This window comes from Physeter macrocephalus, chromosome 20, assembly GCF_002837175.3.
Source record: "Physeter macrocephalus isolate SW-GA chromosome 20, ASM283717v5, whole genome shotgun sequence".
NCBI classification, from domain to species: domain Eukaryota; kingdom Metazoa; phylum Chordata; class Mammalia; order Artiodactyla; family Physeteridae; genus Physeter; species Physeter macrocephalus.
The window spans coordinates 90,584,781-90,606,612 of record NC_041233.1 but is presented as its reverse complement, the minus strand read 5'-3'; the positions used below and the strand labels follow the sequence as shown (position 1 = coordinate 90,606,612).

The window sequence follows — 21,832 nt, the reverse complement described above, 5'->3', positions numbered from 1 at the left end:
GGTTTTTGCAGGTGAGAACATCCGAGGGAAAGAGTGGTAAGGGATTTAAGATGTTGAGAAGCTGAGTAAGGAAGGAGTGAGGACAGGGTGGGTGGAGAGGTAGTAAAAATGTGTGGGGTACTTCGGAGGATCAGTAGAAAAGGACAGAAACCAAGGAAGTTCTGGGGATTCAGGTGTTAGTTCACCACTGCTGGAGTGAGTCAGCTTCAACTCTGGTCTTTTCACCTCTTTAATTAAGATTCAAATTCTTGGTAGAGAGAAATCAATTAATTAGTCAAATACCACTTAACCGGGGGAAGGGGGGGGGATTAGTCAGGGGAATTTGCCTGATTGAGAAATTTGGTTGTTAGGATCTGAAGTTGCTAGTTTCTATATTGCTCTAGTTGCTGTATTATGTAAGGTAGATGTTACTTGCCCAGCTTGTATAATGTCATGTGGAATAATTGCATGCTTTGAAAACAAAGTATTATGAAACTGGTAAGTAGAGCAGTTAAGCTCAGATGGTGATAATTAAATTCTCAGAGACTACAACTGCCAGTGAATTTCTTTGTGAAACCATATTTGAAGATTTGAAGGTCCTCTTTAAGCTTAAAATTAAACTATACAGCTCAAAGCAAAATAACTCAACTTATGGGATGACAAATGTATATATTAAAACAGCCTGAAAAGTTTTGAGTTGATCTAGTTTCTTATCAGAGTGTATTGGCTTATTGAAAATGATGGCACTAACTTTTTGAGGTGAAGTGAAAGCTGTAGAGATTAATGCCATAGCTAGATTTTCTCCTTGGAGTGGTAATTATTCTGCGTAATTCCTGATCCCGAGTTAGTTGTGGGCTGCCAGCAGAAACCTTAGCCATAGCAGAAAGTAGAGGAATATGAGAAAACTAGGGTGTGGCCATGCAAAGAAGTTGAGTATTGAAGGTGTATGCATTTGAAGTAAAGGTTAGTAGTAAAATATTACTTCAAGTTTCAAAGTTGTTGAGATAGGTAAGTATTATACTACTCTTCTTAACAATGGCAAAGAACTACAATTGTGCTGCACTAATTAAATTAGTGATGGGTTAGTGATTGGAGAGGGATAAAGGAATTGAATGTCTCTGGTTTTGCTGATTAACTTGACATAGTATATATATCATTTGTTATAATTGGCATAACGCGCAAGAATAGTTAATATTTGCTTTGTACTAGGGCAAGTGATTGACCATGTATCTGCCTCAATTTTAATAATGAGTGATTTTAGAGTGGGGTTCCATTGCTTTTTGTCTATTGCCTATTTTTTTTTTTGATACTTATACCTGCCTCTATCAACTTTTCAGAATGATGTAAGGATGTTAGTAAAAGTGAATCTATTTTCCTTTTTTTCCTTAGGAGCAGCCACCATATCCTAGCTACAATTCCAACTATTGGAATTCTCCTGCCCGACCTCGGGCTCCTTACTCAAGTACATATCCTGTAAGACCGGAAATGCAAGGCCAGGTAGGGTCTAAAATTGACAGACTTTCTGAATTTTTTCTTAATGAATCGATTTATTTTCAGAACCTGTGGAGATTTCATAGTGAAGGTGTGTGGGCTTTTGTTATATAATGCACTCTATCTTAATCATTTTAATGTTTTTAGCTCAGAGATAAGGAAATACCTAGGCAGATACTACCTATAGCAAAGGTAGCTTGATGCATGATAGATTATTTCTCAGGACCTGGAAACAACAAACGCAAAATGTACTTATTTCTAAAAATTTGACCTTTTATGGCGCTATAATTGACATATAACATTATATTAGTTTCAGGTGTACAGTGTAAAGGTTCAATATTTGTATACTTTCCAAAATGATCGCCACAGAAGTCTAGTTAACATCTGTCACCATACAGTTACAAAGTTTTGTTTTCTTGTGATGAAAACTTGTAAGATATACTCTCTTAGTAATTTTCAAATATTACAGTACAATATGTTAACTATAGTTACCAGGCTGTACATTACATCCTATGATTTACTTATTTTATAGCTGGAAATTTGTACCTTTTGACCCCCTTTACCTGTTCATGCACCCCAGCCCACTGCTCCACCTCTGGCAACCACCAGTCTGTTTTCTGTATCTATGAGTTGGCTTTTTTTGTTTTTTTAGATTCCACATATAAATGAGATCTTATGGTATTTGTCTGTGTTTGACATTTCATTTAGCATAATGCCCTCAAGGTCCATCCATGTTGTCCCAATGGCAAGATTTCCTTCTCTTTTATGGTTGAATAATACTCCATTGTGTGTATATATATATATCACATTATCTTCATCCATTCATCCAGTGATGGACACTTAGGGTGTTTCCATGTCTTGGCTGTTGTAAAATAGTGTCGCAGTGAACATGGGGGCGCAGATATCTTTTCGAGTTAGTGTTTTTGTTTCCCATGAATGTATTCCCAGAAGTGGAATTGCTGGATCATATGGTAATTCTGTTTTTAATTTTTTGAGGCACCTCCATACTGTTTTTCACAGTAGCTGTACCAGTTTCCATTCCCATCAACAGTACACAAGGGTTTCCTTTTCTCAACATTCTCATCCAATACTTATTTCTTGTCTTTTTGAGCATAGCCATTCTAACTGGTGTGAGGTCGTAGCTCATTGTGGTTTTGATTTGTACTTCCTGATGATTAGTGATGTTGAGCACCTTTTCATGTGCCCGTTGGCCGTCTTGTATGTCTTTGGGAAAATGTCTATTCAGATCCTCTGCCCATTTTTAAAATCAGATTGTTTGATTTTTTTGCTCTTGAGTTGTATGAGTTCTTTATATATTAACTCCTTACCTTATCAGATCTATGACTTGCAAGTATTTTCTTCCATTCAGTAGGTTGCCTTTCTTTCTTTCTTTCTTTTTTTAAAAAATTTACATACTTAATTAATTTTTTTTTGGCTGCGTTGGGTCTTCGTTGCCGCATGCGGACTTTCTCTACTTGCAGTGAGTGAGGGCTACTCTTCGTTGCAGTGTGTGGGCTGCTCTTCGTTGCGGTGCGCAGGCTTCTCATTGCGGTGGCTTCTCTAGGCGCGCGGGCTCAGTAGTTGTGGCTCACGGGCTCTAGAGCACAGGCTCGGTAGTTGTGGCGCACGGGCTTAGTTGCTCTGTGGCATGTGGGATCTTCCCGGACCAGGGCTTGAACCCGTGTGCCCTGCATTGGCAGGTGGATTCTTAACCATTGCACCACCAGGGAAGCCCTGCCTTCCTTTCGTTGATGGTTTCCTTTGCTGTGTAGAAGCTTTTTAGTTTGATGTAATCCCACTTTTTAATTTTGCTTTTGTTTTGTTGTTAAAAATTTTGACTTCTTATGACAAATATTAAATTTAAAATATTTCAAGCATTCTGAAAGAGTACAGAAAATATGTACATCTTTTTTTAATCTAGCTCCTAGCTTTGTCAGTTTTTAAGTTTCAGATTTTTAAAAAGAAGTAAAATAAATACAGTTGAAGCCCCATATAACACTTCTTTCCATTTCTTACAGTTATATTAATTGTCTCATATGTGTTTTTATGCTTTTACTGCTTGTATATGCATTTTATAGTATTATTTAACATGATTTTAAACTTGATATGAGTGGTTTCATACTAGCATTCTCCTGCAGCTTGCTTTTCTTTAACTCAACATTGTTTTTCTCTTTTCTATTGTACAACATATGAGACAAGCATTTCCCTAGTGTATGGAATTGGTGGGTTTGGATATGTACATCTTTACTTAATATAGCCAAATTACTTTTCACAATGGTTGCCAATGAGGAAATGAACTTTTCAATTTCAGCACAAAAGGCAGCTGGAATTTTCATTGGGATTGCATATAGATCAATTTGGAGAGTAGCAGGCATTACTTTTACAGTTAATGTAAGAGGAAGACAGAACCCAAAGTCATGAGTCACAGTTTTTCTCAGCAATGTTAATTTGTCTGATTTCGTCAATTGTTCCTATTGATAAAGACTATTTTGGGGGACTTCCCTGGTGGCACAGTGGTTAAGAATCCGCCTGCCAATGCAGGGACACGGGTTCAATCCCTGGTCTGGGAAGATCCCACATGCTGCAGAGCAACTAAGCCTATGCGCCACAACTACTGAGCCTGCGCTCTAGAGCACATGAGCCACAACTACTGAGCCCACGCGCCACAACTACTGGAGCCCATGCTCCGCAACAACAGAAGCCACTGCAACGAGAAGCCCGCGCACTGCAACGAAGAGTAGCCCCTGCCAACCTCAACTAGAAAAAAGCCCACACGCGGCAACGAAGACCCAACGCAGCCAAAAAAAAAGGGAGTCAACATATTTTTTTTTAAAAAGATTACTTTTGGAGATGACATTTCCCCACCTTAGATAAAGGCATTTATTGCATGTATATATTACATATATTCAAGAAAGAGTCACTTTTAATTTAGTGATGACTTTTCGAAAGCAACAGCAATAATCTGAGAGAGCTTTTAGATACAAAAATTGTTGGATTCTAAACCCAAAGGTATCTAGACATATGCTTGTATGGGATTAGCACACGTGTATTTTCTGGTGAAGCATCACATGGGGATTATACATTTATCTTCTGACCAAAACAGACTCCTGTAGTGGTATGTAGATATGACTGGTTTCCTTTTTTAAAAATTGAATGGTTTCACTCCTTTGCCTTCTATCTGCCGCCTCAAGTTAGCTTTGCCACAGGATCACTCTTATAAACCAGGAGTGCGTAATTTCATGCACTTTCCCCCTGGTGATGTGGAATTTATATCCGTTTCTTCAGAATCGATGCATGTTGGGAGGGCCCCTGAGCAGTCCCCAAAGCTGATTAGCCCGTTGTGTTCAGGCGCAGTCTATGTGCTACGCAGGAACAGGGGACAGTCTTTGAAATACAGCTTTCCTCATTTTCAGCTAATGGTAAGGATTGTTGAGGAGCATGTCGGACGGCCTGTGGAGCGGGTTTAGGCAGCATGAAGTAGCCAGCTCAGAACAGAAGATTTGGGCTCACCAGCTGTTGATGAGATTCATGAGGGGTTTTCTGAGTTCTTCAAACTAAGATTGCTTCTTATTTGCTTTTAATGCCTTCATTTGCATCAAGGACTGTCTTCTGAAGCCCCAGAAGTATTTTGTTTCTCTTTGGCCTCTGTATCAGGGCTTTGAAACTGGGCCAAGAAATCCTTTATTTTCTTTGCTATGCTGCCAGGCTACTCTTCAGAAGACTTAAAGACTTTGAACATTTCTGAACTATGATCATAAGCTCATCCTTCGTCAACGTCTGTAGCAACTGCAAGGCTGACATATGTTCTTCCGACGCGGATCGTTTGTAAACATGCATGTTGTAGCTCTGATCCATTGACCCAGTGGGTACTTGGGAAAAGCATGATAAATACACAGCTTCTCTAGTAATGATTGTGGTGGGGTGTTTTTGTTTAAAATCCTCTCATTGGTCATGAATGCAACTTGTTTTTCTAAAGCTTCTTCTCCACTATATAAAGGATGAAAGACGTATCTAAAGGATGTTTTCACATTGATTTTCTGATAAAGAAGATAATTCTCTTGGGTTCTGGGAGATTATACCACAGAACACTGAATGCCTGGGAATAGAAATGCTCTAAGAAAGAAAACTGAAGTCCTCTTATAATGTTCTGAATTGAGAAATCATGATACAAAAGGACTTTCTTCAGAACCTTAACACCTTTTCATTTAATTTAAAGGGGACTTGGGTTGTAAAATTCAGCTTATTAAGTACTGTGGTTTGGAGCTCCTGTGAGACAAAAATTGGAATAGTTCTATAAGGAGAGATACTGCATGAGGAAGTAACCAGTGGATGATAATAGATTTGGCAATTCCAAAAATGAGTATTAGTAGAAACTCAAGTTGATGTCGACTGCTGATAATTATGAAGTCTTGGAGTACTTTTGTGGTGAAGCCTTCCACGTTTTTCAAGATAAGCACAGCAGGAAGAATTGTGGTGTTGCTAATGGAAAAAAAGGTTTTTTTTCCCGCTTGGATTGGGTCTGTTTGCTGTTTGATATTCATGTACCAAATGGAAAGGGAATCCGTTGAACAAGTGTATCATTTTCTGAGTGAGAGACCTGATCAGTTTTCTCCTCTTTGGATTCTACATCTATAAACCGTCCAGCAATTGTAAAACCAACTTTTGGAAGAAGTATTACCTCCTGGATAATCTTTAGCTTGCAATGAGACATCATATGATGTGACATGATTTTGACTTTTGAATGCTAAGTCATATTTACATTTACCTCTAGAACAAGAGAAGCACTTGGGATATTTTTTGAGTTTTAAGAGCTCCAGTCTCTTGATTTCTTCTGGAATTCAGAATGAGACTTCTACAGAAATTCAGTGACTATCAAAGATTTTGTTTAATTCTTCTTTTTGCAGTTGCTCAGTTTCAGATTTTCTGTTGCCGTGTCAGCTGACAAGTTTCAGATCACAGCTTGCTATCCTTATATACAAGTTTCCCTTCATGAAAATAGTCTACTTGGACATAGATGGAAGTAGCTATGGTCCAAGCAGCCCACCAGTTTCTAGACATACTTGGGATTTCATAACTTTTTTTTTTTTTTTTTTTTTTGGCTGCACCGCACTGCATGCTGGATCTTAGTTCCCCGACCAGGGATCGAACCCGTCATGACATTTTTAATAGCATATTTTTTTTTTACTATAAAATACAACTTTATTACTAAACATTTGGGAAATAAAAGGGAGAAAAGACACTAACTCTGTCATCCTAATATATCCATATTTTGGTAAATTTGTTTTCAGCCTTTTCCCTATCATATTTACACAGCTTTACATATGCCTTTTAATATGACAACTCATTTTACATATGCCTTTTAATATGACTTTTCATTTATCGTATGTACTTTACATGTTATAGGGTGAAATAACAGGAACTTTTTTTTAATAGTAAGGAAATTTTCAAACATAATCCAAAGTAACGAGAATAGTGCAACAATCTCCCATGTACCCATTACTCAACTTCAACAAGTATCAATACATGGCCATCATGTTTCATTTATATATCCTTAGAGTATTTTGAAGCAAATTCCAGATATCATGTTATGTCTCTTGTAAATACTTAAGCTTGTATCTTTAAGATATAAGGAAGTTTTAAAGACATTACCGCAGTGCCATTATTAAAACTTAAAGGAAAAAAAACCCAAATAATTCTTTAATATCATTAGATGTCTGGTCAGTTCTAACAGTGAGTTTTTAAAAATTAATTAATTTATTTTATTATTTATTTTTTTGGCTGCGTTGGGTCTTCGTTGCTGTGTGCGGGCTTTCTCTAGTTGTGGCAAGTGCGGGCTACTCTTCGTTAAGATGCGTGGGCTTCTCTTGTTGCGGAGCACAGGCTCTAGGCGCGCGGACTTCAGTAGTTGTGGCACAAGGGCTCAGTAGTTGTGGCTCGCGGGCTCTAGAGTGCAGGCCCTGTAGTTGTGGTGCATGGGCTTAGTTGCTCCGTGGCATGTGGGATCTTCCTGGACCAGGGCTCAAACCCGTGTCCCCTGCATTGGCAGGCAGATTCTTAATCACTGCGCCACCAGGGAAGTCCCTAACAGTGAGTTTTTAAGACAGAATAAAATTTCCTCAGTGAATAGCCCGTAGTCTACTTAATCATTCCATCAGTACAGGACGGTTAGGTTGTTTACAATTCTGCGTGATGGTGAATCATGCTGTGATGAACAAATTCATGCCTATAATTTTTTCTCTAGTTGAATAATTTCCTTAGGAAGGATTTCTAGAATTTGAATAACAGTACAAAAAGTCACATGATTTATTTTTAATCAAGTCTTTAGCTGTATATGTTGCATAAGGGATTGTTATGCATTGTTAGGCACAGCAGCCTGTAGGCAGAAGACTTGATTAGCCTCACAGTGGCCGCTCAGGGAATGCCTGGCTGGATTTTCCCTCACCCCTGTCCCTGCACGGAATTCTTTGGCCGTGTGGTGATAGTAGCCTGTCTTTTATCCTCTTGCCATAAAACTGTGGCTAAGAATTTATTTTCCACAGAATTCTGCCCTCCTTCCCACTTCAATCTATCCCTCTTTTTGTTGTGGTAGGTCTGGAATCAAATTTAAATTTCATTTTCTTCAGTCATTAACAACTGTAGAAGATATCAGGATTCTTTTTTTTTTTAATTGAGGTATAATTGACATATAACGTTAGTTTCAGATGTACAGCGTAATGATTCGATATTTGTATACACTGTGAAATGATCACCATGATAAGTCTAGTTAATATCACAAGATTCTTTTCTTATTCTTCTACCTAAAATGGGAAAGATTGTCTAGTTTTAGAAGGATGAGTCCAGGAAAACCTGATTCTGTTTTTACCATTTTAACAAGGTAAAGTAGAAATTAATAGAAAACGTTAAGGTAATGGTTTAGAGTTTAGCTTTAATCTTGTTTGGATTACTAAACTGAGGATTCTGGGTGTCAGTAATAGTCTGGATAGGTGATTTAAAACTGCAGTAAGCAATATGTGAGGAATTTGTCTCTGTCTGCTGTTATCATTTGGGGAAGCAGAGTAGGATAGTATCAATACAAAGCACATGGGCTTGGAGTCAGATCTGGGTTCGTTTCCTGACCTTGCCGCATTAGTACTAACAACAATTTGTATTATAAAAATTGCAAATCATTGAGCATACTACTTGCCAGACACTATACTAAGCATTTTATATATGTCATCTCATTAATTTTTACAATAACCCTGCAAGATATGTTTATGATTTCCATTTTCCTGCTGGAGAAACTAAAGCTCAGAGAGGGTAAACACAAAGCCAATGGCAGGGCTAGGTCTTTCTCTGTGGTCTTTTTTTCTTTCTGTTGTATTATGGTTACTTTCTTCTTTCTCTCGCCATTCTCCCAGGTTTCCCGGAACACCCTCTTCAGTTTGGGGGGACAAGTTCCCTGCCGTTAGGTGCAATTGTTAGGTGCACTTACGGAAATGGCTGAGAAGCATTAAAGGCCATCACTTCATCCTTCATCACAATATACCCATTGTTATGACACAGACTCTAAGGTGATAATCTGAGTTTAATATATGTATGTGATTATAATATATGAAAGAATACCTCAAGGGTTGCTTAGGTAGTTCATATTTTCATTAGTTACTGATCTCCTTTCTTTTCAAAGTTTTCGAAGTGAGGGCATTTCAGCTCATCTACTCATTCATCTTTTTTTTCCTCCCAACTTTGCTTTTTTACAGAGTTTGAATTCTTATACAAATGGAGCATATGGCCCACCATACCCCACTGGCCCTGGGACAAATACTGCCTCATACCCAGGGGCTTATTACACATCCGGGTATGCTCAGACCAGTTACTCCACAGAGGTTCCAAGCACTTACCGTTCACCTGGCAACAGCCCAACCCCAGTCTCTCGTTGGATGTATCCCCAGCAGGACTGCCAGACTGAAGCAGCCCCTCTTAGGGGGCAGGTTCCAGGATATCCTGCTTCACAGGTGAGCATTCGTCTGTTGTGTTTTTATTTTTTCATATTAATGAATGGTACCAAGTTTATTTTTCTGTTCACTTCAAGAGGTTAGGTTGTTGTTTTTTTTTTTTTAAATAAATATATTTATTTATTTATTTTTGGCTGCGTTGGGTTTTTGCTGCTGCGTGCAGGCTTTTCTCTAGTTGCTGAGAGCGGGGTCTACTCTTCGTTGCGGTGCGTGGGCTTCTCATTGCGGTGGCTTCTCGTTGCGGTGCACGGGCTCTAGGCACACGGGCTTCAGTAGTTGTGGCATGCGGGCTCAGTAGTTGTGGCTCGTGGGCTCTAGAGCGCAGGCTAAGTAGTCGTGGCACAGGGGCTTAGTTGCTCCGCGGCATGTGGGATCTTCCTGGACCAGGGCTCGAACCTGTGTCCCCTGCATTGGCAGGCGGATTCTTAACCACTGTGCCACCAGGGAAAGCCCAAAAGGTTAGGTTTATATTTTTAAATATTCTGTGAATGATCCCATGTTTATTTCTCTGTTCACTTCAAGGAGAGTTCTAGTATGTCTTTATTTGTGCTTCCTTATAGCAGCATATGGGTCCATTTATTTATAGTATCTGTGGGACACTTATGCTGTGCTTCAGCCACTGAAGCTTAGGCCCTATTTTTCTGAGTTTGATGGTCACCAAGTCTGCCCCTGATATCTTTGGAACCAAGCTTTTTTAGGTTTGGAGAAAATATTTGCAACTCATTAGAAATACTACAGTTTAGTCCCATAGCAGCTAAAATATACCCTGTTAACCCGAGAGGAAGCCTCTCTGAATCTGTTTACACTAGAATATTTTCATTACTTCTTTAAGTGTTTTTTAGCAGTGACCAGTGTATTTCCTTCCTCTCAATCTAGAACCCTGGAATGAGCGTGCCCCATTATCCTTATGGGGATGGTAGCCGTAGTGTTCCACAGCCAGGACCAACTGTACGATCCCAGGAGGACTCCTGGGCTCCTCCGGGTGCTTATGGCATGGGAGCCCGTTACCCCTGGCCTTCAGCTGCCCCCTCAGCGCCACCTGGGAGTCTCTACGTGAGCGAGAGCGCTTCAGCATGGCCAAGCAGTGGCTCTCCTCGGCCACCTCCTTCCCCCCCAGCCCCACAGCCCAAGGTAGGAGGCTTCTAGAGGTTGTCGTCTACGTGGAACTTTTTCTGCATTGCTTTGTGTTAAATGGGGACTAGCTTCAAAATGTTGGTGGCTACTACCTATAGCTTTCCCTAGCCCAGTTTTCTTTTTATTTAAAATAGACTTTATTCTTTAGGGCAGTTGTAGGTTCACTTCCTTTTTTTAAACGACAGGAGAATGCTCATTTACTAAATTAGTTGTAATACCATCGGAATGTTAGACAAAATCAAAGATTAGACTTTATTACCTCAGTCTCCTGACAGAAGACAAAACCAATGTGAAATTGCATGGCTTTATTAAACCACACACTTGAACATTATTCGCTCGGGGCCAGGTTCCTTTTTAAGATTTGTCTTCAGGTTTTATCTCTTCAGGGGAAGAAACTATCTAATTCCTATTTATTAAGTCACTGGACAGATTGTGAGGTGGTCATGATGATGACCTGTCTCAGGGTAGATTCCAGCCTTTATACTCAGGAATTCTCTGCCTCTTATCTTTCTAGGGCTATATTCTTCTCAAATGATTAAGGAGGGCCGTCCACTTTTATTGGTGGGGAGTCTTTTCATGTACCTTCCTGGTCAGGTGGAAGATGTGGGCTAACAAATCTGATGTTGATGGATCCCCATTAAAACAGCTTTTTCCCCTCTTTGCTCTCCTACTCCAAGGATTCCTCATACCCCTATAGCCAATCAGATCAAGGCGTGAACCGGCACAACTTTCCTTGCAGTGTCCATCAGTACGAGTCCTCGGGAACAGTGAACAATGATAATTCAGAGCTCTTGGATTCCCAAGTCCAATATAGTGCTGAGCCTCAGCTGTATGGTAATGCCACCAACGAACACCCCAGCAATCAAGATCAGAGTAATAATCTTCCTGAAGAGTGTTTATCTTCAGATGAAGGGACTCCCCCAAGTATTAAAAAAATCATACATGTGCTGGAGAAGGTCCAATATCTTGAGCAAGAAGTAGAAGAGTTCGTAGGAAAAAAGACAGACAAAGCATACTGGCTTTTGGAAGAAATGCTAACCAAGGAACTTTTGGAACTGGATTCAGTTGAAACTGGGGGCCAGGACTCTGTCCGGCAGGCCCGGAAAGAGGCTGTTTGTAAAATCCAGGCCATACTGGAAAAATTGGAAAAAAAAGGATTATGAAGGGATTTAGAGCAAAGGGGAAGCCTGTTACTAACTTGACCAAAGAACTCTTGATTCTGGTTAATTACCCTCTTTTTGAAATGCCTGTTGAGGGGAAGAAGCAATACATTCCAACTTTCCTGTGATATAAAACTTGAAAAACTGGTAAAGGACTTGGAAGAACAGTTGGGTTATGAGTTGTTTTCAGTTTTCAGACCAATGAATGTAATAGGAAGCTATGGAGTTATCAGTATTGCCAAGTAGACTTCACCCCTTAAGAAATTTATGGGTATCTGCAAGCTGCTTCTTACCAGCAGGAGGGAAATCCATCTTATGTAACAGGCTTATCAGAACCTACCGGATAAGACTGGATGTTGTCTGAGACAAACGGGCTCTGTTTTTTTTAAACATCTGGATTACTTGTCACATTTTTGTACATCGTGACTGCTTTCACCGTACACTTTGTGTGTAAATTATAGCTTGGACTTTAGCCGTCTTGGACCTCTGTTTCGTTTTGCTACTTATAGTTCACAAATAGAGTGTTATTCTCTACTTCTTGGTACATTTTGTAGTAATATGTTTAATATAATTACTCAAGAGACTATACTGACAGCCAGATAGTATGGCAGTTCTGGATGAATTTATATCTTTTCACCACTTGAATATATTGCACTGTGTAGTGAGTTCCTGAGGTAGATTGTCTCCTTTTTTGTATAGATCATTAGGTTAGAGTTTTACCACTTCTATTTTTCATGTTACTATTGGAAGGTTAATTTGGAAATGGCATGGGTATAGGAATGAAAATGGGGCTATTTCCTTTTTTGCTGTCTGAATCGTATTTGGATGAAGATCCACTTTAAAATTTCCTTTCTTCCCCCTTAATTATCTTTTTACTTCAGCTGCTTCCATATGGAGCAGTGTGATGAACACAGATTAAAAATTAAATGCCACAGCACGTAGAAATAATAACTGCAAAACTAATAAATACAACCGTTTGGGAATGCTATTCTGCATCTGAGATATTAGCTTCACCCTCAGGATCCCTATGAGCAGGTTTCAGCTCAGTGTATCTGCTCAGTTTACAGTAAGAAACAATGAGGGTGAAAGAGGATTCATGCTCAGGGAATGAATCAGCCATAGCTAGAGTGGGAAACTGTGTTCTTCTTTTAAAGGTCGATTTGATGTTTATCTTTGTTTCCCTAGAATAAACTGCATAGGCAGTATTGCCTGTTTTATAAAAAAGATGTTTACCATCACTAATAACAGTCATTTTAGAGCCAGATTTAAGGAAGGGATATTGAAAGGGTCTTAGCTGGATTTGCTTGGGTAGCTCTGTGCTATCATGTAGAAGAGACTTAGGTAGATAACTTACTTTTTTCATCGGAAGTGAGTTCCAGTATGCAGTATCTGTTATTGGAAGAACTGCTGTTTCTTAATAAGATATCCAAGTGATTTTTTTTCTTGACTGCCAGGCCTATTAACAAGAAAATAAATCCACCAGCCATCTCCTCTCCTTATTAAAAAAAAAAAAAAACCAATACAAACATATTATATGATGAGAAGAAGTAAAGTAAAAATATTGGCCGGGTCTTAGGTTGGTGGTTGGTATGAGTGATTTTATGAGATGATATGGTGACATTTTATTCTAGGATTTTTATTTTTGGCCTAATATAGGAATGTTACAAAAGGCTTTTCTATGAAAATTTAAAAGTTGTACTTGAAACTAAAATATTTAGAAGGGGGAGAACCTTAAAGCTAAGTTAACATAAACCAGTGAGACAATGACGAATACAGGAGAGAACACTATTTTTTAACTGAGTGCCCAAGATACCAGTTTCCCTGAAGTCTTGATTTTTTAATCTATAAATCACACATTATACACACACACATATATATGTGTGTGTGTATGTTTTTTAACAGTTTTTTTTTTAGTTTTGAGATAATTTTAGACCTCCTGAAGAGTTGCAGAAACAGCGGTTTCTGTATACTCTTCACTCACCTTCCCTTTATATTAACATCTTACGTAGCTGTAGAACATTTGTCAAGTTAAGAAATTAGCCTTGATATAATGCTATTAACTAAAGTAGAGAGTTTTGAAAGTAGAGATTTTCTAGTCTTTTCACTAATGTCCTTTCACTGTTTCAGGATCCAATCCAGGATCCTGCCTCGCATTTAGTTGTCATGTCATCATAGCGTCCTCCGATCTGTGACAGTGTATCTTGACACCTGATGCGGTAATGTATTTCTGGTGTTATTAACCTTAGCCACTACCTGAGGTGGCGTCTGCTAGGATTCTCTGCTGTAAACTTACTATGTTTTCCTTGGTAATGACTTAATGTTTGCTAGAGATAATGTGAGCTATGCAAATGTCCTGTTTCTGCTTAATCTTTTGCCTACTCATTTTTGTATCCACTGGCAGATCTTGCTTGTTACTACTGTGGTGTTCGAATGTGACTTTGTTTCTCTTATTCCTTCTACATGTATTAATTGGATTCTTTCTATAAGGGAGGGCTATTGCTTCTGGATTTATAATTTTAATTATAATAAGATATTCAGGATAAGTACAGACTTAGAACTTAAAGGTATAAACCATGTTAAAATGATTCCAAATGCCAGTGTCAAGGAAAGGAAAACTAAATTGCAACCTGTGCCAGAAAATATAGTGAATATAAGATGGAAAATAGTATTCATTTTTTTGTGGATCTGATTCAGTTCTTGACTTAGTATTGACTCTAGACTGAATTCAAATTTTTTTTGGTATTTCACATCTGGACTTTTAAAAAGTGTCTAAGTTTAATATTACTTTGGGGATAATTTCTGTCAAAGTCTTGAATAAAGTTATCCAGATCTGGCATGTTAAACACAGCTATGTTCTCTATAATAAGCCACTATTGTTCCAAAGATAAACACCAATGTAAATATTTAGATGAATTTAAGTCCCAATGAAGTATTAGCAGGATGGGCTGGTCTCTACATTGTTGGTGGGGAATTCTTTTAAGTGCTTTGAAAAATGGGGTTTTGAAAACAGTTCTGTAGTTGCTTAATGTAATACCATTAGAGGTGGGAAGATTTTTTTTTAAGTTGAAGAATATGGATTAAATTGGTGTTAAAAAAAGTTTTTTGGGGGATGGATACTTGAGGACTGGAGTTTTTCATCTTTTTTTCTTTTTAAAAAAGTTATGAGTTTGAAGACTCAGATAATTCTATGGAAGTTAGCAATTTAAAGAGTCAATTCTGGGACTTCCCTGGCGGTCCGGTGGTTAAGACTTCACCTTCCAATGCAGGGGGTGTGGGTTTGATCCCGGGTCTGGGAGCTAAGATCCCACGTGCCTTGCGGCCAAAAAACCAAAACATGAAACAGAAGCAATATTGTAACAAATTCAGTAAAGACTATAAAAATGGTCCACATCAAAAAAAAAAAAAAAAAACTTAAAAAAAAGTCAATTCTATGAAAAGGAGCACTCTTCTGTTCCACTCCCATTTTTCCTTCTACAAAAGTAACTACTTTCAGTTGAGTTCTTAAAAAAAATTATCTCCATATTTTTTTAATAACACAGTTGTATTGCTCCCTTTTGATTTATCAGTTTTAGGCATTTCTACTGATTTTCTATTGCAGAGGATGAAGGTAGGTCTCTCTGCCTCTTCCATACACACATCCAGCTCTCATGCCTCCAATTTCTCAATCCACTTACATGGTAATTCTGTTGTACGTTATTATACTATGCAAATGCTGCCCAGAACTCAGTCATGCAGTAAACTGCTTACTTTTCTTTTCCTGAACAACTCCTTGTTTTCTCTGGAATGAATCATTTGTCATACTTCTTTTGTTTGCCTATGTGCTTATGACTGATTTGACCTCAAACCCTCCATCATTTGTCTAAATCTTCTCTTCAGATGCTCAGACATAGTTTATCAATTTGAGGCTCCTGAAGAAGCATTCCTGGAGCCCTCTGACTGCAGCGCTGGTATGTCCCTGGTGCATACTTCCCCTCTGGTGTCTTCTGTTCCTCCTGGGGAGTCTCTCCATCCCTTCTGTTGGCTTCCTTTTTTCCAGAGCCGGTGTCTTTCTCTTTCTCAGTTTAGTCCCTCATTTCGGTAGAGCATGTTCTTCCCCAGTAGCTTCCTGGAAAAGGGTGCATAGGAAGTAATTTTTTTCCATCCTGCATGTTTGAAAATGTGTTTTCATGATCCTTTGTTTAAAACTTAGTTTTTCTTCCTGGAAGCTTGTAGGATATTTTTGTCCCCTCTACAGTACAGTGTTGGTGTGGGTCTGTTTCTGTCCATTTTGCTGGGCACATTTCGTTCTGGAAACTCCTGCCCTTAAGTCCTATATCCCATAACATTTTCTTGGGTTTTGTTTGTTTGTTTATTTTCCTCCTCTGCTACCCTAATCTCTATTACATCTTTCTAGAATTCCTGCTGTTTCTGTTATAGATCTCTTAGACTGGTTCTTTGATTTACTTATCTTTTCACTTTCATTTTTTGCCTTTTTGCTGTACTTTGTGGGGGATTTACTCACCTTTATCTTCCAACTCTCCACTGAATTTTGTTTCATCTATCATATTTTTAGTTTCTAGGAATTTTTTTTGTGCTCTGTGTTCTCTATGGGATTCTGCTCTTGTTTGTGGGTGTAGCATCTTATATCTCTGAGGATATTAATGACAATTTCTTGATTTTTTTCTTCTCAAATAAATTTCCTACAAGGTTGCGTTTTCCTTTCTTTTCAATCTCCATCTTTTTCATGTTAGAGATATTTTTCAGATGTCTGTTACTTCTTGGTTGTGTTTTTTACAGTGTTGTTATACTGGAGACCCCAAATTGCTTCTAGAAAATGCTTCCTGACTATTCTGTTTAATTATTATTTTTTCACAATCTTTCTTGGAGGGAATAGCTATTTTGAGTTGAAGTTGAGCAGGGAGGATTATCTGGATAATTTTTACTCCTCTGTGAAGATAGGAGGGTTTTATACTCTATGTGGCTTTTCTCATCAGGAGTGGGCAGTAGCACATTTGCTGTAATAAAATGTGAGGCAGAGGAGATGCCAGCTGCTGAGAAGGGAGGATTTAGGGGTTTCTGAGATCAGGGCACATTTTCTCTAGCCAACTTTTAAATGTTCTTTTATTTTGCAATATATACCTTATCCTGGGAAGCTAATGCCAAGGGCAGTATTGCCAGATAAAATATAGGACTCTCAGTTACATTTGAATTTCAGATAAACAGCAAGTCACCTTTTAGTATCAGTGTGTTCCACATATGGCATGGGACATAATGATACTAAAAATGATTGTTTTTCTGAAATCCAAAATAACTAGGAGTACAGTCATCCCTCGGTATCCGTGGGATTGGTTCCAGGACCCCGCCGCGGATACCAAAATCCATGGATGCTCAAGTCCCTCATATAAAATGTTGTAGTATTGCATAAAACCTATGCATATCCTCCCATATACTTTAAATCATCTCTAGACTAGTTATAATACCTAATACAATGTAAATGCTGTGTAAATAGTTGTAAATACAATGTAGATACTATGTAAATAGTTGCCGGGTATGCAGCAAATTCAAGTTTTTGGAACTTTCCTGAATTTTTTTTCTTTCCAAATACTGTCAGTCCATAGTTGGTTGAGTCCGTGAATGTGGAACCCATCGATAGGAGTACCAACTGTATTGTATTTTTTATTTTTTATTTATTTATTTCTTTGGCCACGCCGCGTGGCTTGTGGGATCTTAGTTCCCTGACAAGGGATTGAACCCAGCCCTCAGCAGTGAGAGTGCAGAGTCCTAACCACTGGACTGCCAGGGAATTCCCTATATTGTATTTTTTTCATTAAAGTTTTTATTTTGAGATAATTGTAAATTCACATGCAGTTTTCAGTTTTATGAAATAATTCAGAGCTTTCCTGTACCCTTTACCCAGTTTCCCTCAATGGTAACATCTTGCAAAACTTTACTGTGATGTCACTGCCGGGGTATTGACATCGATATGGTCAAGATACAGAACAGCCCCATCACCACGACTATTCCTCCTGTTGATCTTTCACAGCCGCACCTGCTTCTCCTTTCCCACCGTGCTAAACCCCTGGCAACCACTAATCTGTTCTCCATTTCTAAATTTTGTCCTTTTGAGAATGCTGTATAAATAGTATTGTATAGTATGTAACCATTAGAGACTGTTTTTTGTTTTTTTTTTTCCACTCAGCATAACTCTCCTGACGTTCATCCAAGTTGTTTCCTGTATCTGTAGTTCTTTTCTATTGCTAAGTAGTAGTCTATGATATGGATGTACCACAGTTTGTTCGACCATTCACCTCTTGAAGGACATATGGGTTGTTTCCAGTTTGGGCTATTACGAATAAAGCTGCTATGTACATTCATGTACAGGTTTTTGTGTGGACATAGTTTTCTTTGGGATAAATGCCCAGGAGTGTAGTTCTGGGTCATATGATACTTGCATGTTTAATTTTTTGGAAACTACCAAACTATTCTAGAGTGGCTGTACCATTTTACATTCCCACCAGCAATGTATGAGTCTCTCTGCACTCTTGCCAGTATTTGGTGGTGTCACTATTTTTTATTTTAACCATTCTGATGGGTAGGTAGTGATATCTCATTGTGCTTTAATTTGCATTTCCTTAATGGTTAATGATGTTGAACATCTTTTCATGTGCTTATTTGCCATCTGTGTATTCTCTTCTGTAAAATGTCTGTGTGTGTCTTTGGCCCACTTGCTAACTGGCTTTATTTTAATAGACTTCTTATTGTAGAATAGTTTAGATGTACAGAAATATTGTGATGATACTACAGAGTTCCCATATACCCCACACCCTGTTATTAACACCTTAAATCAGTGTTGTACGTTTGTCACAATTAATGGATCAGTATTGATACATTCTTGTTGACTAAAGTCCATACTTTATCCAGATTTCCTTTGTTTTTACCTAACACCGTTTTCCTCTTCCAGGATCCCATTCGGGATACCGTATTACATTTAGTCATCATATCTCCTTAGGAACCTCTAGGAACCTCTTGGCTGTGCCAGTTTCTCAGACTTTCCTTGTTTGTTTTTTCTTTGTTTGTTTGGGTTTTTTTTTTTTTTTTTTTTTTTTTTTTTGGCCACGCTGCATGGCTTGTGGGAATCTCAGTTCCCCTACCAGGGATTGGATCCGGGCCATGGCAGTGAAAGCCTGGAATCCTAACCACTAGGCCACCAGGGAACTCCCATGACTTTCCTTGTTTTTGATGACTTTGATAGTCTTGAGGAGTACAGGTCAGATATTTTGTAGAATGCCCCTCAACTGGGATTTGTCTGATGCTTTTCTCATAATTACACTGGGGCTTGGGTTTTGGGGAGGAAGACCACAGAGGTAAGTGCCCTTTCTCATCATATATCAAATGTATATACTATCTACATAGCTTATATACTGTTGATGTTAACCTTCATCACCTGGCTGAGGTAGAGTCTGTCAGGTTTCTCCACCACACAGTTACTATTTCTTTATTCCCCCTTTTCGTACTGTATTCTTTGGAAGTCCCCGTTTGCAGCTCCACTTAGGGGATGGGGAGTTACCATCCACGTCGTTGAGGGTGTTTATCTACGTTAATTCTTTAGAATTTACCTGCAAGGTAGATTTGGTCATTCTCTCCCATTTATTTATTTGTTTAATCAGTCATTTATATCCTTATGGACCCATAGATATTTATTTTATACTTTGTGTTATGATCTAATGCTACCTTATTTATTTTGTTGCTCAGAATGTCTTGCTTTGGCCATTGGGAGCTCTTTCAGCTGTGTCCCTTTGACATACCCCCATGATTGTGTGTGGGGTTTTTTTTTTTTTTTTTGGACCCCTCCTCACTTTCTGGCACTACATGATTCTTCAGGCTCATCCTGCATATTTCCTGTTCCAGTGCTAGAACCAGATGCTCCTCCAAGAAGGAGGTCCCTCTTATTGAAAAATGATATTGAAACCAAATTTGGGTTCCATTGTTTGTCTTTTCACTGCTGAGTTTTAAGAATTCTTTGTGTTTTCTAGATGCTGGTCTTTTGTCAGATTGGTGCTTTGCAAGTATTTTATCCCAGTCTGTCGCTTGTCTTTTCATCCTCTTAACAGAGTTTTTCACAGAGCAAAAGTTTTTAATTTTGATGCAATCGTATTTATCAGTTTTTCCTTCTGAGAACTTTTGGTGTCAAGTCTCTAAGAACTCATTGCTTACCCCCAGTTCCTGAAGATTTTCTCTTATTGGTTCCTAAAATGTTGTATTTTACTTTTGCATTTGCTACATTTACGTATGGTCAATCCGACAACCCTAGCCAAGAGGAAACCTTGGCTTGATGGAAACCTCCAGGGGCCCAAGGAGACACCTTGCTGCACAGCTTCACCTGAAGTTATCAGCTCAAAACAGTCTTCACTGAAGTGAGACAGAGGCAAATCACTTTCCTCAAAGTGGGGAAAAAAAAAAAATCTAAGATTATTCAGCTTGAGGGCAGGAACTATTCAGTTGTGGCTATAAAGTAATAAAATGCATTTTTATGAATGGTTTATGGACTTATAAAAATCACCAACTTTGGGCTGGAAGAGAACATCACACTGATGTCTCTATGGTTCCTCTAGTTCTAACATTCTTTTATAAACAAAGTCAGTAAGTGGTACTTGCGGCACAGCAGCAGCCTGTATATTCTTGTTTAAAATGTAGATTCATGACCCCTCTGATTAACTATCTTGGGTTTGGATCTGAAATTTAAAGAATCTACTTAGCATACCCTTCTATTCATTAGAGTTTGAGAATCACTGTCACAGCCTGGCCTTATTTTATTGTCAGATCATCAGAAACAGCTAAGGAGTTTTCTCAACTTTTGATGCCGATGTGTCCACCAGGGGTTGAGAACTTCTGTCTCCAAAAACTATGTATCCTCGTAGCACCTAGTGCCTTGATAGGCACTCAACACAATACCTTTTTTTTTTTTTTTTTTTTTTTTTGCGGTATGCGGGCTTCTCACTGCTGTGGCCTCTCCCGTTGTGGAGCACAGGCTCCGGACGCGCAGGCTCACGGGCCCAGCCGCTCCGCGGCATGTGGGATCTTCCCGGACCGGGGCACGAACCCGTGTCCCCTGCATTGGCAGGCGGATTCTCAACCACTGCGCCACCAGGGAAGCCCACAATACCTTTTGAATATTGAAATATGATTTATTCTGGAAAGGAATGGGAATTCAGAATTGATGCCTAACAATTATCCTGACTTTAGATGTGAAATCCAGTTGTTTCATGACCCTTAGACTGTTGCTTTTGCTCTTTAGGCAGCTTATTGGCCATTAGCATTATCTTTTGCACTGGAACATGGAGTCAGCAAACTACCACCAGAGACCAAATTTAACCCACTGCCTGTTTTTGTAAATAAAGTTTTATTGGGACACAGCCACACCCATTGGTTTACATACTGTCTCTGGCTGCTTTTGTGCTACAGCAGACCTGATGAGATACCACAGAAACCTTACAGCCCACACAGCCTAAAATATCTATCTGGCCCTTTACAGAAGAAAGTTTGTTGCCTCCTGCGCTGGAGCATTGAAAGGGAAAAAATAGACTTTGTTTCAGATTTTACCTTTTAAGCCTTTTTCTGGTAAAAGATTTGATATACCACTGCAACAGCAATAGCCAGTGAAATTAACTGGTGGTTTCTTTCTTTTTTTAAAAAAATTAATTTATTTTATTTATTTATTTTTGGTTGTGTTGGGTCTTCGTTGCTGCGCGGGGGCTTTCTCTAGTTGGGGCGAGCGGGGGCTACTCTTCATTGCTGTGCGTGGGCTTCTCATTGTGGTGGCTTCTCTTGTTGCGGAGCACGGGCTGTAGGCGCGTGGGCTTCAGTAGTTGTGGCTCACAGGCTCTATTAATTTTAATTAATTTTTTTATTTATTTATTTTTGGTTGTGTTGGGTCTTCGTTGCTGCGCGGGGGCTTTCTCTAGTTGGGGCGAGCGGGGGCTACTCTTCATTGCTGTGCGTGGGCTTCTCATTGTGGTGGCTTCTCTTGTTGCGGGGCACGGGCTGTAGGCGCGTGGGCTTCAGTAGTTGTGGCTCACAGGCTCTAGAGCGCAGGCTCAG

The 21,832-nt window shown here is 39.0% G+C and overlaps 1 protein-coding gene and 1 pseudogene across 3 annotated transcripts; one reads left to right on the top strand and one right to left on the bottom strand.

The window, feature by feature from the left end:
* Positions 1-1,373: 1,373 nt before the first annotated feature.
* BAG4 (BAG cochaperone 4) lies at positions 1,374-12,668 on the top strand. 3 transcript variants are annotated; one of them, XM_055081059.1, is made up of 5 exons: positions 1,374-1,476; positions 8,868-9,020; positions 9,207-9,461; positions 10,338-10,592; positions 11,273-12,668. In XM_055081059.1, the coding sequence occupies exons 3-5, from the start codon at positions 9,387-9,389 to the stop codon at positions 11,756-11,758; spliced, it is 816 nt and encodes a 271-aa protein (XP_054937034.1). In that variant the 5' UTR covers positions 1,374-1,476; positions 8,868-9,020; positions 9,207-9,386; the 3' UTR covers positions 11,759-12,668. The 3 variants fall into 3 exon arrangements, with proteins under 3 accessions (XP_054937034.1, XP_007127527.2, XP_054937033.1); XM_007127465.4 differs by lacking the exon at positions 8,868-9,020; XM_055081058.1 differs by lacking the exon at positions 1,374-1,476 and having other exon boundaries at positions 8,384-9,020.
* On the bottom strand, positions 4,736-6,528 carry LOC102996363 (origin recognition complex subunit 3-like; annotated as a pseudogene).
* Positions 12,669-21,832: the final 9,164 nt, after the last annotated feature.